The 13,533-nt window shown below is 45.2% G+C and overlaps 1 protein-coding gene across 1 annotated transcript in view; it reads right to left on the minus strand.

Annotated features, from left to right (window-relative positions):
- si:ch211-186j3.6 (neural-cadherin) overlaps positions 1 to 13,533 on the minus strand; it is a 164,265-nt gene that overhangs the window by 9,856 nt on the left and 140,876 nt on the right. The window contains exons 29-31 of the mRNA XM_048263372.1: positions 11,357 to 11,621; positions 9,113 to 9,293; positions 7,536 to 7,780 (exon numbers count right to left, since the gene is read on the minus strand). Coding sequence (XP_048119329.1) covers positions 7,536 to 7,780; positions 9,113 to 9,293; positions 11,357 to 11,621 — 691 coding nt within the window. The remainder of the gene's footprint in view (positions 1 to 7,535; positions 7,781 to 9,112; positions 9,294 to 11,356; positions 11,622 to 13,533) is intronic.

Here is a 13,533-nt window from a genome sequence, read left to right on the forward strand (position 1 = left end):
GGCCTCCATGCTTGAGTGTGTGTGTGTGTGTGTGTGTGTGTGTGTGTGTCTGTGTGTGCACCTTGACTCTTTACATAAGGAGCTTTTGCTGTAACCGACAGGGACTTCGAGATCAGAGTTGGCATCAGAGCAAGATCGCTCTCCACTAACCTGGAAAAACAATCACCACATCTCTCTCTCTCTCTCTCTCACACACACACACACACACACACACACACACACACACACACTGTCCTGCCTGAAGCCATCTCTTGCTCAGACAGACGCATTCACCGGTCACACAGCATCCACACACTGCTCCACATCCCAAGCTGATCTCAGCGGATTCCCTCCCTGGCTGGGAGAAGATTTTCTCCCGCCATCGTCACGCACAACTAAAGTGCACAAACTGCCATCATCACAATAGCCCGTGTGACAACAATACATATACCCTCCTTTTCACTATGTTCCAAGTAAAAAACGCACTTCAACAAAGATGCATTGAACTCAAGTTTATTTTTAGAGAGGACTCGTCTTCTCTGTCTCAGTCTCTAGGTGCTAAATGGCCAGTGTATACACGACCGTTTCGAGACGTCTCGTCCGAGGCACTCATCGGAGTTATGTCAGTCAAGCCCTCATTTTCCCCACATCACTTTTAATAAGGGCTTCAGTGACTCCCCCACCGAGCCAAGCGATTCTTATCGGCCCTCTCATCCTCCTTGAATGCCGGGGGCACACGCCGCAGGCAAGACGACAGATGAGAGCAGAGGGGATCATTGCCCAATCGGAGAGGAGTGCATGGAGAGAGATAGAGACAGAGAGAAAGAGAGAGAGAGAGAGACAGAGAGAGCAGGATGGAGGCAAATATAAGAGAGAGAGAGAGAGAGAGAGAGAGAGAGCAGGATGGAGGCAAATATAAAAGGAAGTTCAAAGACCATTCGTCCTTCTTGTCTTTTTCTGCCTTCTCAATTCTCTCTGATTCTACAGCGAGGGCACCTCGGCCTGAGTGCCTGACTCCTGCAGTCAAGTCAAGTCAAGTCAAGTCAAGTCAAGTTTATTTATATAGCGCATTTCATACACAGAGGTCATTCAATGTGCTTTACATAAACAAAACCAAACAATAATAACAAATAAAAAGCATAGAAAGGCAATATAGTCAAGAATAGTTAAAAGGTAAAGATCATAATAAAAAGAAAACATAAAACACAAGGTAAAATAATTTAAAAATAAAGGATAGTTAGTAAGCAAAAACAAAGGCAAAAGTAGTAAAAAAAGTGATAAAAGATAAAGTAGAATAATTATCAAGGCAGATTCAGAATTTGTAACTCGGCACAGTTAGCAGAAAGCATCCGAGATCTTAAGTCTAGATTTAAAACTGGCTACAGTTGGGGCCTTTTTGATGTCATCCGAAAGTTGATTCCACAGCTGAGCCGCATAGCAGCTAAAAGCTGCTTCACCATGTTTAGTTCTAACAGTAGGTTTTACTAGCAGGTTCTAACAGTAGGTTTTACTAGCAGGAGAGGACGAGAAGGTGTGTACTGCTGAAGCATATCTGACAGGTATTTAGGTCCTGCTCCATTTACTGATTTATAAACAAGCAATAGAGCTTTAAAGTCAATTCTGTGACTTACTGGAAGCCAGTGCAAGGACTTAAGAATTGGAGTAATGTGGTCAGTTCTTTTAGTTTTTGTTAGAATCCTAGCTGCTGCATTTTGTATCATCTGAAGCTGTTTAATAGTCTTTTTAGGAAGGCCTGTGAACAGTCCATTGCAGTAATCAACCCTGCTGGATAAATGCATGAATGAGTTTTTCTAAGTCATATTTTGACATCAGCCCTCTGAGTCTGGCAATATTTTTGAGGTGGTAAAAAGTTGATTTAGTTGTCGCTTTCATGTAGCTGTTGAAATTTAGATCACTGTCAATTAATACACGATTTTTAACTGTATCCTTTGCCTTCAACCCTTTTGTGTCAAGGAGAGTGGCAACCCTAAGTCTTTCCTCCTTTTTACCAAATATAATTACTTCCGTTTTTTCTTTGTTCAGCTGAAGAAAATTTTGAGACATCCAGGTGTTGATTTGTTCTATACACTGACACATAGATTCAAGAGGACCATAGTCGTTTGGTGACAAAGCTAAGTAAATTTGTGTGTCATCTGCATAGCTATGATATGAAATCAAGTTATTTTGGATGATTTGTCCAAGTGGGAGCATATAGAGGTTGAATAATAGTGGCCCTAAGATCGACCCCTGGGGAACACCACAGGTCAAGGACGTTGGTGTTGAGGTACAGTTTCCGATGGCAACAAAGAAGCTCCTTTCTTGTAGATATGATTTTAGCCAGCTGATAACGATGCCTGTAAATCCAACCCAGTGTTCTAGTCTGTGTAGTAAAATATTGTGATCAACAGTGTCAAATGCTGCACTAAGGTCCAGTAGCACTAGGACTGATGTTTTACCTGAATCTGTGTTTAGGCGTATGTCATTGGAAACTTTAATGAGAGCTGTTTCAGTGCTGTGATTTGCCCGAAAAGACTGAAAGTAATCAAAATACCCATTTGATGTTAGGAATGTGGTTAATTGATTAAAGACTACTTTTTCAATAATTTTGCCAATAAAAGGTAGATTGGATATGGGCCTGTAATTGTTTAGCATTGAGGCATCCAGGTTATTCTTCTTGAGAAGTGGCTTTACAACAGCTGTGTTCAGTGACTTAGAAAAAGTGCCAGACAGCAGTGATACAATTACAATTTGAAGGACATCCGCCGCTATGAGATAAAAAACAGTTTTGAAGAAATTGGTAGGCAGAGTGTCTAAGACACATGTGGAAGAGCTGAGATTCTGTACCGTTTTTTTAAGCGTTTCGTAGTCTATCAAGCTGAACTCTGACATTAAGTTTAGTTTCCCTCTGTTTCTTGCTGGAAGTTCATGTTGTTGAATTTGTAATTGAGCAGATATGTTGAGTCTGATTTTGTCAATTTTACCTTAAAAAAGATGAAAACTCATTGCATTTATTAGTTGAGAGAAGTTCAGGCGCTAATTGTGAGGGGGGATTAGTTAATTTATCAACAGTTGAAAAGAGAATACGAGTGTTATTTGAACTTCTATTGATAATGTTAGAAAAAAAGGACTGTCTTGCTTTGCATATTTCAGAGTTATATATGCAGAGCATCTCTTTATGGATTTCATAGTGGATCTGAAGTTTGTATTTACGCCATTTTCTTTCAGTCTTCCTACACTCTCTTTTTAGAAGTTTAACTGCTGGATTTTGCCTTCATGGTGCTTTCTGTTTGTCCTTAACTTTCTTGAATTGTAATAGAGCAATGTCATCCATAATGTTTGCCATTTTTGCATTAAAGTGATCAAATAAGTCTTCTACAGAGTCTGACAGTTGACTTGACTTTAGTGAAAGTGCTTGCTCAAAGAGAGCACTTGTCTGATCATGATTCTCCTTTTTACAATCATAGCTGTGTTTTGAGTGTGTGGGGACATAGACACATCAAAGAACACGCAGAAATGATCAGATAAGGCCAGGTCTTTAACAGCTGTAGAGACATCGAGACCCTTTGTGATAACAAGGTCGAGGGTATAGCCGAGAGAGTGTGTTGGCCCCTGTACATGCTGTGTTAGGGAGAAAGTATCGATTAGTGCAATGAATTCCTTGGCATAATTGTTTTCAGGATTATCCACATGCAAGTTTAGATCCCCTGATATAATAAGACAGTCAAACTCTATGCAAACGCCTGATAGCAGTTCACCTAGCTCTTCAAGAAAAACTTTTGCTGAATGTTTTGGAGGCCTGTAAATTGTCAGTAATAAAATCTGAGGAGAAGATTTAATGCGTGCACACAGATATTCAAATGAAGTAAAGTCACCGAATGACGACTGATTGCACTGAAAAGACGTCTTAAAAATTGTGGCTATCCCCCCACCTTTTTTATTTGCTCTGGTAGCACACAAAAAACTGAAATTTGGGGATTCAAGAGTAGCAAGAGAGTAGCAGCACTGTTTGCTTGATCTAACCATGTCTCAGTTAAAGGAGAATTCCGGTGTGATTTTGACCTAAAGTGTTTTGAAACATGACGCCGAGTGTGAACCTATGTCTCATAGCCCATCTCGGCTTGTCCCCTGCACTCGAAATCTGGCTAGTTAGGCGATGCTACCAACAAAGGCGGCTAATGCTGGTGCCTCGGGCATCGGTCTAGCCATGCAAATAAATCACTGTTTTACACCATTTCTGAGGCTCAACGTATCTCCACACTTCATTGGTATACTTCCCAGGGCCCTGACATTTAAAAGCGAGACATTGAGAACTTTGAAAAAGCACTGGTAGTTTACTTACAAGGCGATTTATACAGACAGTGTCTTCACGAAGTTTAGCGTTTGCAGCCATCTTGAATTTAGTCAACGATAAGTCGAGTGGACGAGCACGCGAATGAACAGGATAAGGGATCAGATTGCAAAAATAATCCCGTGGAAATGCATGGATTCCAGTTGCTGCTTAACATATGTATTGACGATGTACATGACAACGAAGAGCACCTTACAACAAATGGCATAAATGTTTTACTACTCAGTGACGTGAATCTTGCATAGCCTAATGTTGTTGAAGACGTGCTGTAGGCTACACGTGAAGAAGGAGTGGCCATGTGTGCATACATACTACATAGCCTACTGACTGCAGCTTCAGATGGCATTACGAAGGATAAGAGAAAAGGAAGAGAAGACAGAATGGCACAACTAAAGCGAGTATTCACGTGACTTATCAGCTGTAGTTTCGCTCCTGCTCGTCACTCGACTTATCGTGACTAAATTCAAGATGGCTGCAAACGCTAAACTTTGTGAAGACACTGTCTGTATAAATCATCTTGTAAGTAAACTACCAGTGCTTTTTCAAAGTTCTCAATGTCTCGTTTTAAATGTCAGGGCCCTGGGAAGTATACCAATGAAGTGTGGAGATACGTTGAGCCTCGTAAATGGTGTAAAACAGTGATTTATTTGCATGGCTAGACCGATGCCCGAGGCACCAGCATTAGCCGCCTTGTTGGTAGCATCGGCTAACTAGCGCCAGATTTCGGAGTGCAGGGGACAAGCCGAGATGGGCTATGAGACATACGTTCACACTCGGTATCATGTTTCAAAACACTTTAGGTCAAAATCACACCGGAATTCTCCTTTAAAAGTAAAAAATCAAGGTTGTGTGTGCAAATTAGATCATTAATTAAGAATGATTTGTTTGAAAGAGATCTGATATTTAGGAGTGCTAGTTTTGCTGTAAGTGTTGGGGGAAAAATGGTCCATGGGGGAAATCTGAGGTTGAATTGGTACGGGTAGGAGATTGGACTGGTTTACCCTATAAGCTCGATGCATTTGTGTTCTATTTCTTGTCAATACAGGAATAGAGAATGTCATGGGCTTACTGGGTCCCGGCATGTTCTCAAAACTACTGTCAGTACCATTTATATTGCAGGGACCCTGAGAATATCATACAATACAGTCATCATCATCATCATCATCATCAAATAATTGTCCACTGCAGCTGCTATATGCCAGCTGACAATATGAACTAAGAGGTTGTTGCTGCTTAAGAGATCCTTCTGAGTGGAAAGAGGGAGGCCGTGAAGGTGCCATGCGCACCTTTGGTGCTAAGGGTCTTGGGGTACTAAAAAAACGCACAGTTGAAGGTCTTGGTCTACTAACAAGGTGGGATGTTGTAGTGGCTGGCAAAATCTCTATGCTGTTTTCAGAACTCCTTTTATCATTCCACGCATCATTCTTGAATGAGCTCAATCCAAATCCAGCTCAGTCCACTCTTTCGTCTCATCTAACCTCTGACCTCAGGCATGGGCGGATTAAAAAATTTCGGGCCCCTGGGCCCAGATGTATTAAGGGCCCCCCACTTATTGTTGTATGTGGGGGGGTTGGGGGTCCTCCCCCAGAAAATGTGTAATTTGTTTGATGTGATTTCCTGTATTCTGGTGCATTTTGGGGATGGCCAATACTAAATTCAATCAGATTAATAGCCTACATCCTGATTTGTTGATATTGAGGCAATGATTCCATGCAAAGGTTTGGGCTTCAGGGCAATCTGACCCCTTGGGCCCCTGGGCCTGGGCCCAGTAGGCCCGTGCAGTAATCCATCCCTGACCTCAGGCCTTTCCGTTGGGCCCTGTCTGACACCTGCCTAGAACTCCAGCACCTTCTAATGGCCATTGAATGGGGCCCGTGGAGCTAAGAGCATCTCATTAACCTCTGCTGCCATAATGTACTGCGTATCACCTCCTGTCTACAGCCTTTTTATCAGCGTCCACTGGAGAGAGACGCTGTGTTTCCACACTCAGCAGCAGGGTCAGGTGACCTCGGGCAGTCATAGCCTCTATTATGTGACACGGTCGCTGCTGTGAGCGGCAGGTCTGAGAGAGCATGTATGGTTTAGTCCCCTACACCCAGCCTCTCCTACACACACGAGAGAAAGGGAGGGAAGGTGGAGGCACGGCAGCAACATCCAGCCTTAAACCCATTAAGCGTATAAAAAGAGGCCACTTCAGATGCCCAGCACCTTTTGTGTGGCGGAACGTCAAGAAAGCTCTGGCCCTTTGCTTGCCTGGCTCCCCTTCAAACCACTTTGGATTCCCTCCAAACAAACACAAGCAAAGAAAAAACAGAACAGAAACACTAGAAAAGAGGAGAGGAAAGAGGAAAAACACAACCTCTGCTACTTAAATTTCCAAGCGGAAGACGTTTGGCCGATTGAAATTCCACCCGAAACCCCTGTGCATTGATCTCAATTTCTGCCCGGTTTCGGTAAACAGCACATTGTGTGCCTACAAATCATGCAATTAACACTTAAAACGCAACAGTGGCTGAGGATGATCAAGGTCATGTTGACTTTTAAATGAGCTAAGCATACGAGTGGGGGGGGGGAATGATTATTTAGAGTGAGTTGGCCCCTCTCTTCCTTTCTAGCAAAGCCACTATGACTCCTGCATGCCCAATGAGCCGGTATGCATGCTTCTATTTAAGTCCCTGAAGTGACCATTACCATAACCAATTTTGTCATTGTTTTTGCATTATGAATCTCTTCTGTCGCTTTGATGCAGTGGCCATGTTGGCTCCTCTATTGATTTTGTGTTCCCTTCCAAACTGAATGTTAAAGTGGACATCAAATCCTCATCTGGCCTCGGCCACTCTGCTGGCCTCTCCCTGCAGCATTGAAGTTGCCAGCGTAGAGGAATATGAGGAAGATGACCAGACAGAAGCAATCAGAGTCTCTGCTTAGCCGCGTGTGGCCATTATCACGATGAAGATGCACCACAAACAGACACCGATTTCAGATGAAGGGGGGTGATTAAGACTAGACAGAATGTGAGAGACCAGTGGTGGGAGAGGGTGGATGTATGATGCAACAGACTGCAGAGCATGCAGACAGGTAGGAGGGCAGTGGTGGTGGTGGTGGTGCAGGCATGCAGATGGATGGTCAGACAGACAGATGGATGGACAGAGAGGGTCCACGGCGGGCGGTCACCACAGGTAGAGGAGGAAGTATTGGAGGTAGCTACCTAGAAGCGCCATGAAGCAGATGCAGATGGCGAAGAGCGAGCTGAAGCTGAGGCCCACGTCGTCACGGTAGATTGCCAGCGCCACCTCGCAGTGGCGCCCGCGGTAGCCCTCGGGGCACACGCACGTGAACTTGGAGGGCGACTGCGCCACGCATGTGCCCCGGTGGCACGGCCGGCTGGCGCACAACGTGTAGATGCAGAACTTGCCCGTGGTGTTCCCCTTCATCATGTGACCTGAGGGACACCTGAGAGTGGAAAAAGAGAGAAAGAGGGAGATAGAGAGAGAGGAAAGAAAGAGAGAAATAGAGAGACAGACAGAGGAAAGAAAGAGAGAAAGAGGTAGGCATGGTGACAAAGAGTGGCTTCATGTCCTACTTCAGCTACTGGGAGATGTTTGATCATTTCGAGAGAGGAACTGCGAGCTTATGAAGGACACTAAAGTCAATATCACCCAGCTAATTCCTTCCGTTGGCTCAGATCTCACATTTCAGAAGTCTCATGTTTTTCAATAATTTATAAAAACACTGTAACTGGTATTGAGAATGCAATTAAAGCTGACAACCCTGCTAGCTCATGATAAGCCTCTCTAAAGGTGAGACATAGTCTCATTTAGCAGCAGCTTAGTGGGGCTTCATCCCAATCTCAGAAATCTTTTTGAAGCTCTCGGCATGGGACTATGGAGACATGCTGAAGGACGATTCCGAATCAATAGCGTGGGCTCAAGCATCCGGTGGGAGCCCTGAGCATTTGGAATCTGCCGATTATTCGCTCGTGTTCCTCTCTCAATGAATCCCAACGTCACGGCCTTACACTTCAGCCCATATCTACACCCATATCTACTTTCATTTTTATTTCATCCACACAAAACACAGGAACACACACACAAGCTCTCTCTCTCTCACACCCTCACACACCTCCCCTCTCTCTCTCTCTCTCTCTCTCACACACACACACACAGTAGGGATAGAAGGGATAGGATAAGGGGCTAGAGAGAGACCAACAACACACAGAGCAAAGAGGACAGAGAGAAGTGAGGAATGCGTTGGTCCAGTCATGGCATGGTGCCTGTTTGTCAGTGTGCTGAACTTGGACTGAGGTGGGCGAGACATGCCTCCCCCGCAGCTATCCAAATCAAAGCCATCAAAGCCAAAGGGCTAGTGGATCGAAGGGCTGCCCACAGGCTGCCCGTCACATCTCGCCAGAATTTCACAGAGACCTCAGGAGGACCCCAAAGGAACTGAGACGTGCTTATGGACAGTCAGCCTTTTTTCTCGGTATCCATTGTGTGTGTGTACAACACCTGAGTGAAAGTGGGAAGTCTTCAAAGGGTGCTAGGCGAGGTGTAAGTGGGAAGGTGAGAGGGTGTATGTGTGTGTGTGTGTGTGTGTGTGTGTGTGTGAATGCACATAGGTAGGCGTGCGTGTGCAAGCCTGCATGTGTCTGTGAGTATTCTTGTAGATGTGTGTGTGTACGTGTCTGTATATGCCGTTTTCTGTGTATGTGTCTGTATATGTGGTTGTGTGTGTACTGTACGTGTGCACCTGTGTGTGTGTGTGTGTGTGTGTGTGTGTGTGTACCTGCACTCGTGGATCCTCCACAAGTCCACACAGGTGAAGGGCGCTCTGCACTGGTTCTTCCTGCAGGAGTCGGAGGAGCAGCCCTGAGACACGCCCTGGGAGCTGACCACTGACACACCCTCCTTAGCCTGGCCATCCAGCGGCACGTAGCGACCATTCAGACGCAGGTCCTGCATACAGCCTGAACACACACGCACGCACACACACACACACACACACACACACACACACACACACACACACACACACACACACACAAATTAACAATGATCTGCTTCTATGCATCTATAAACAAAACACATGCATGCTCACAGAAAGCATATTTTTTGGTCACACACACATGGACACATGCCCGCACACGCACACGCACACACACGCACACTCTGCTGCCTACACATCCTTCAATTTCCACTCTGCAAACAGCCTTCTCTAGTGTTCCATGCCTCTAGTCATTCACAAACACTGAACAAGCCAAACATAGCCATGTTTACTCATTCACAAACACCTACACACACCTCCCTCTCTCTCTTACACACACACACACAGTAGGGATAGAAGGGATAGGATAAGGGGCTAGAGAGAGACCAACAACACACAGAGCAAAGAGGACAGAGAGAAGTGAGGAATGCGTTGGTCCAGTCATGGCATGGTGCCTGTTTGTCAGTGTGCTGAACTTGACTGAGGTGGGTGGGACATGCCTCCCCCAAGAGCTATCCAAATCAAAGCCATCAAAGCCAAAGGGCTAGTGGATCAAGGGCTGCCCACAGGCTGCTGGCACACATCTCGGCCAGAATTTTCACAGAGACCTCAGGAGGACCCCAAAGGAACTGAGACGTATTTATGGACAGTCAGCCTTTTTTCTCGGTATCCATTGTGTGTGTGTACAACACCTGAGTGAAAGTGGGAAGTCTTCAAAGGGTGCTAGGCGAGGTGTAAGTGGGAAGGTGAGAGGTGTATGTGTGTGTGTGTGTGTGTGTGTGTGTGTGTGAATGCACATAGGTAGGCGCAGCGGTGCAAGCCTGTATGTGCCTGCATGTGTCTGTGAGTATTCTTGTAGATGTGTGTGTGTAATGGTCTGTATATGCTCGCTTTCTGTGTATGTGTTCTGTATATGTGGTTGTGTGTGTACTGTAATGCAGTGTGTGTGTGTGTGTGTGTGTACCTGCACCGCGGGATCCTCCACAAGTCCACACAGGTGAAGGCGCCTGCACTGGTTCTTCCTGCAGGAGTCGGAGGAGCAGCCCTGAGACACGCCCTGGGAGCTGACCACTGACACACCCTCCTTAGCCTGGCTATCCAGCCGCACGAATGCACCATTCAGACGCAGGTCCTGCATACAGCCTGAAACACACACACACACACACACACACACACACACACACACACACACACACACACACACACACACACACACACACACAAATTAACAATGATCTGCTTCTATGCATCTATAAACAAAACACATGCATGCTCACAGAAAGCATATTTTTTGGTCACACACACATGGACACATGCCCGCACACGCACACGCACACACACGCACACTCTGCTGCCTACACATCCTTCAATTTCCACTCTGCAAACAGCCTTCTCTAGTGTTCCATGCCTCTAGTCATTCACAAACACTGAACAAGCCAAACATAGCCATGTTTACTCATTCACAAACACCTACACACACCTCTTACTCTCTCTCTTACACACACACACACACACACACACACAAACACACACATCACACACTCACCACATCCCTACCACCTACGACATGCACACAGCTTTTGAGGAAAAGTGCTTTTAAAGTCCATTTAATAAACACACATATTCACGATGTGTCTCTGCCTGGGGCAAGTCTGTGGAAGTCAGCGCTACATGGCTTCCTCTGGGGAGCACTCTTCTGCCTCCTCTCTCTCTCTTTCTCCCTCTGTCCCCTCTCTCTCTCTCTCTCTCCTCCTTTCTCTCTCTCCATCACCACATGCCATTCTAATGTATGCTGCCCACTCTCCTTTCATGCAGCATGCTGGCAGGAGAGGGTCAGGCACTGTGTTTAACACTAAAGATGCATTTGAGGGGATTACAAATTTATCTGGGCTATTAATATTTCATCCTGACCAAGACAATGGCTCGTTGTGTTGTCTCGTAGACAGGAGGTGGAGATGGAGGGGTGTGGGACTGCCTGAGCAAACCCTGCTGTGTGTTTGAAGTGTGTGTGTTTGTGTGTGTGTGTATGTATGTGTTTGTTGCTACCTTGAAAGCTCTTGTTGGGTGCAGAGGGGAAGGTGTTGCCCAGCAGTACGACCGTGGGGTCAATCACAATCTCCCGGCTTCGGCCCGGCGCCCCGGTGACCTCGCGCTGGCCGCCTCCCCCATCCAGCCGCAGGGTCAGCTCATTGTCGTGGCGATCCAGATGCACCTCGTGCCACTCACCGTTGTCAAGGTGATAGGCTGGCAGTGTGAGGTTGAAGTCACCATCACCCAGGTTGTAGAGGACAACTAGATTGCCCTGGAGGATCTAAGAATGAGATTAAAGAGAGAATGATGAAAATAGAATGCATAGAGGAATATATATAGAAACAAGCCCTAAAAACATTACAAACACAATATGAATACCATACCCGCCACAGTTATCAGCAACCCAGATAAGGATGTGTAAAAGCAATACAGAGAGTGATCAACATAGCACAGAAGATCGTTGGCTGCCCTCTTCGCTCTCTACTTGTATAATGATTTCCCCTATTCCCTACAGCAACTATATTGATTATTATGGAAGTTATTGCCTTTTGCCTTGGCACGGCTCTTTATTTGTTGGCAGATAATACAAAGGCAGAGTACAGTAACGTCTCAATAAGGGTCAAAGGTCAAGTTTGACCCCAATATTTTTTTATGTAAAGATCTTCATTAAAACAGGAAATAGCCAGATTTCCAGTGTCCTACCTATAATACATTTGGCTGGACAACAAAGAAACTTTAAAGTCATTTTTCTCAGTTTCACACTCTGGCGAGTTAAGGTCTTTTGCAAAACTGAAACCCTCCTAAACGTGCACCTCGTCGGTTATTGGCTGGAACACTGTTTGTAATGTTTCGTGGTACAGATTGCACAAGTTTGTTTTTGTTGCCATTTGCGGAGCCTGGCCTGTCTACAGAGGCCGCGTTTTTTTACGGTGTGTTCAGGGGACAGGCAGCTAGTGAGGATAGTGAAGAGATGTTTGCTGTATGTCAGTGATCCTCACTATTTTTTTCACAAGAGCCACATTGGCAGTGCAAAATCAAAAGGAGAGCCGTCACCTTTGCAAATGTGCATTTCTACATATAAATTGGACATCCCACAAAAAAAGAAATAACACAGCCAATACTGGGTAACGTTACACCTGCCGTTTGTCTGCTCGTCCCCTCTCCAGTGTCTTCGTGCTTCGTTTTTGTTTGCTGCTTCCTCAGACTCATTTCCCTCATCCACTCCACTATTACAACACTGTGGGCCAGATGTACGTACATTTGCGAACGTAGCGTTATCAGCGCCATGGACACACCGCAGATTGCGAGCGCTGTCAGACCCAAGTTTCCGTCGTATTTATCAATCGTTCAATCCTTAGTGTAAACTGCGCCTTTCTCTGCCCTTCTCCGCCCATAAATGCAATTTACGAACGTCTACAACTGAATGGTAGCGCCTACAAGCCAGTTGAATGAAGTTAACTGATGACAACGTTAAAAAGAATTAAAAGTTTAGCGATCATGAAATAATACCATACATGATAAGATGTCAACAAGCAGGGAGATAATGAAGATCAGTAGTTCTACTCAAACTACTTGTGCACGTAGGCTATGGGAGATTGGTCAAATCTAGCAAGTAGGAAAGTTTAAGTGAATGACGTGAAAGTGAAAGTAAGACATGCGAAAGGCCAACGAAAGTTAAGGTTGCTTTTGGTAGTACAAATACTTTCACCACAAAAACTGGTGTTCTAAATAGCGATTCTGTTGTCTTTGAAAGGTTCTCTTATTGACGCATTGAACTGCAATGTGGATTAACACCTGCTTTTACAAGGCGGAAGTATTTAGGCGCAGAATAGACGTGCGCTTTCAGGAGCAGTCTTTGTACATACCGCGGAATACATAACTAGGCGCTCTTTACTCTTCCCCTCCCATCTTTTTACGCTAAACTCCCACTTTCCCCTGGATCCTCCCATGAATGCATATGCATGACATGACAATCGCAATCTGCCACTTTCAGCTCCCGCGACAGGCAGTTTGCGCTTTTACATCATTGCGGCCTGTTTGTACATACCTCGCAATGATTTTACACGCACATTGCGAAACAAATACGCCTGAAATGGGCGCAAAAGCGTTAGTACATCTGGCCCTGTGTGTCTGTCTGTCTGGTTTTTGAACTCGTTTCTGTCCCTTTTTTTTTTAAATTACTATTAAAAACC

The sequence above is a fragment of the Alosa alosa genome, chromosome 14, assembly GCF_017589495.1.
Source record: "Alosa alosa isolate M-15738 ecotype Scorff River chromosome 14, AALO_Geno_1.1, whole genome shotgun sequence".
Classification (NCBI taxonomy): domain Eukaryota; kingdom Metazoa; phylum Chordata; class Actinopteri; order Clupeiformes; family Clupeidae; genus Alosa; species Alosa alosa.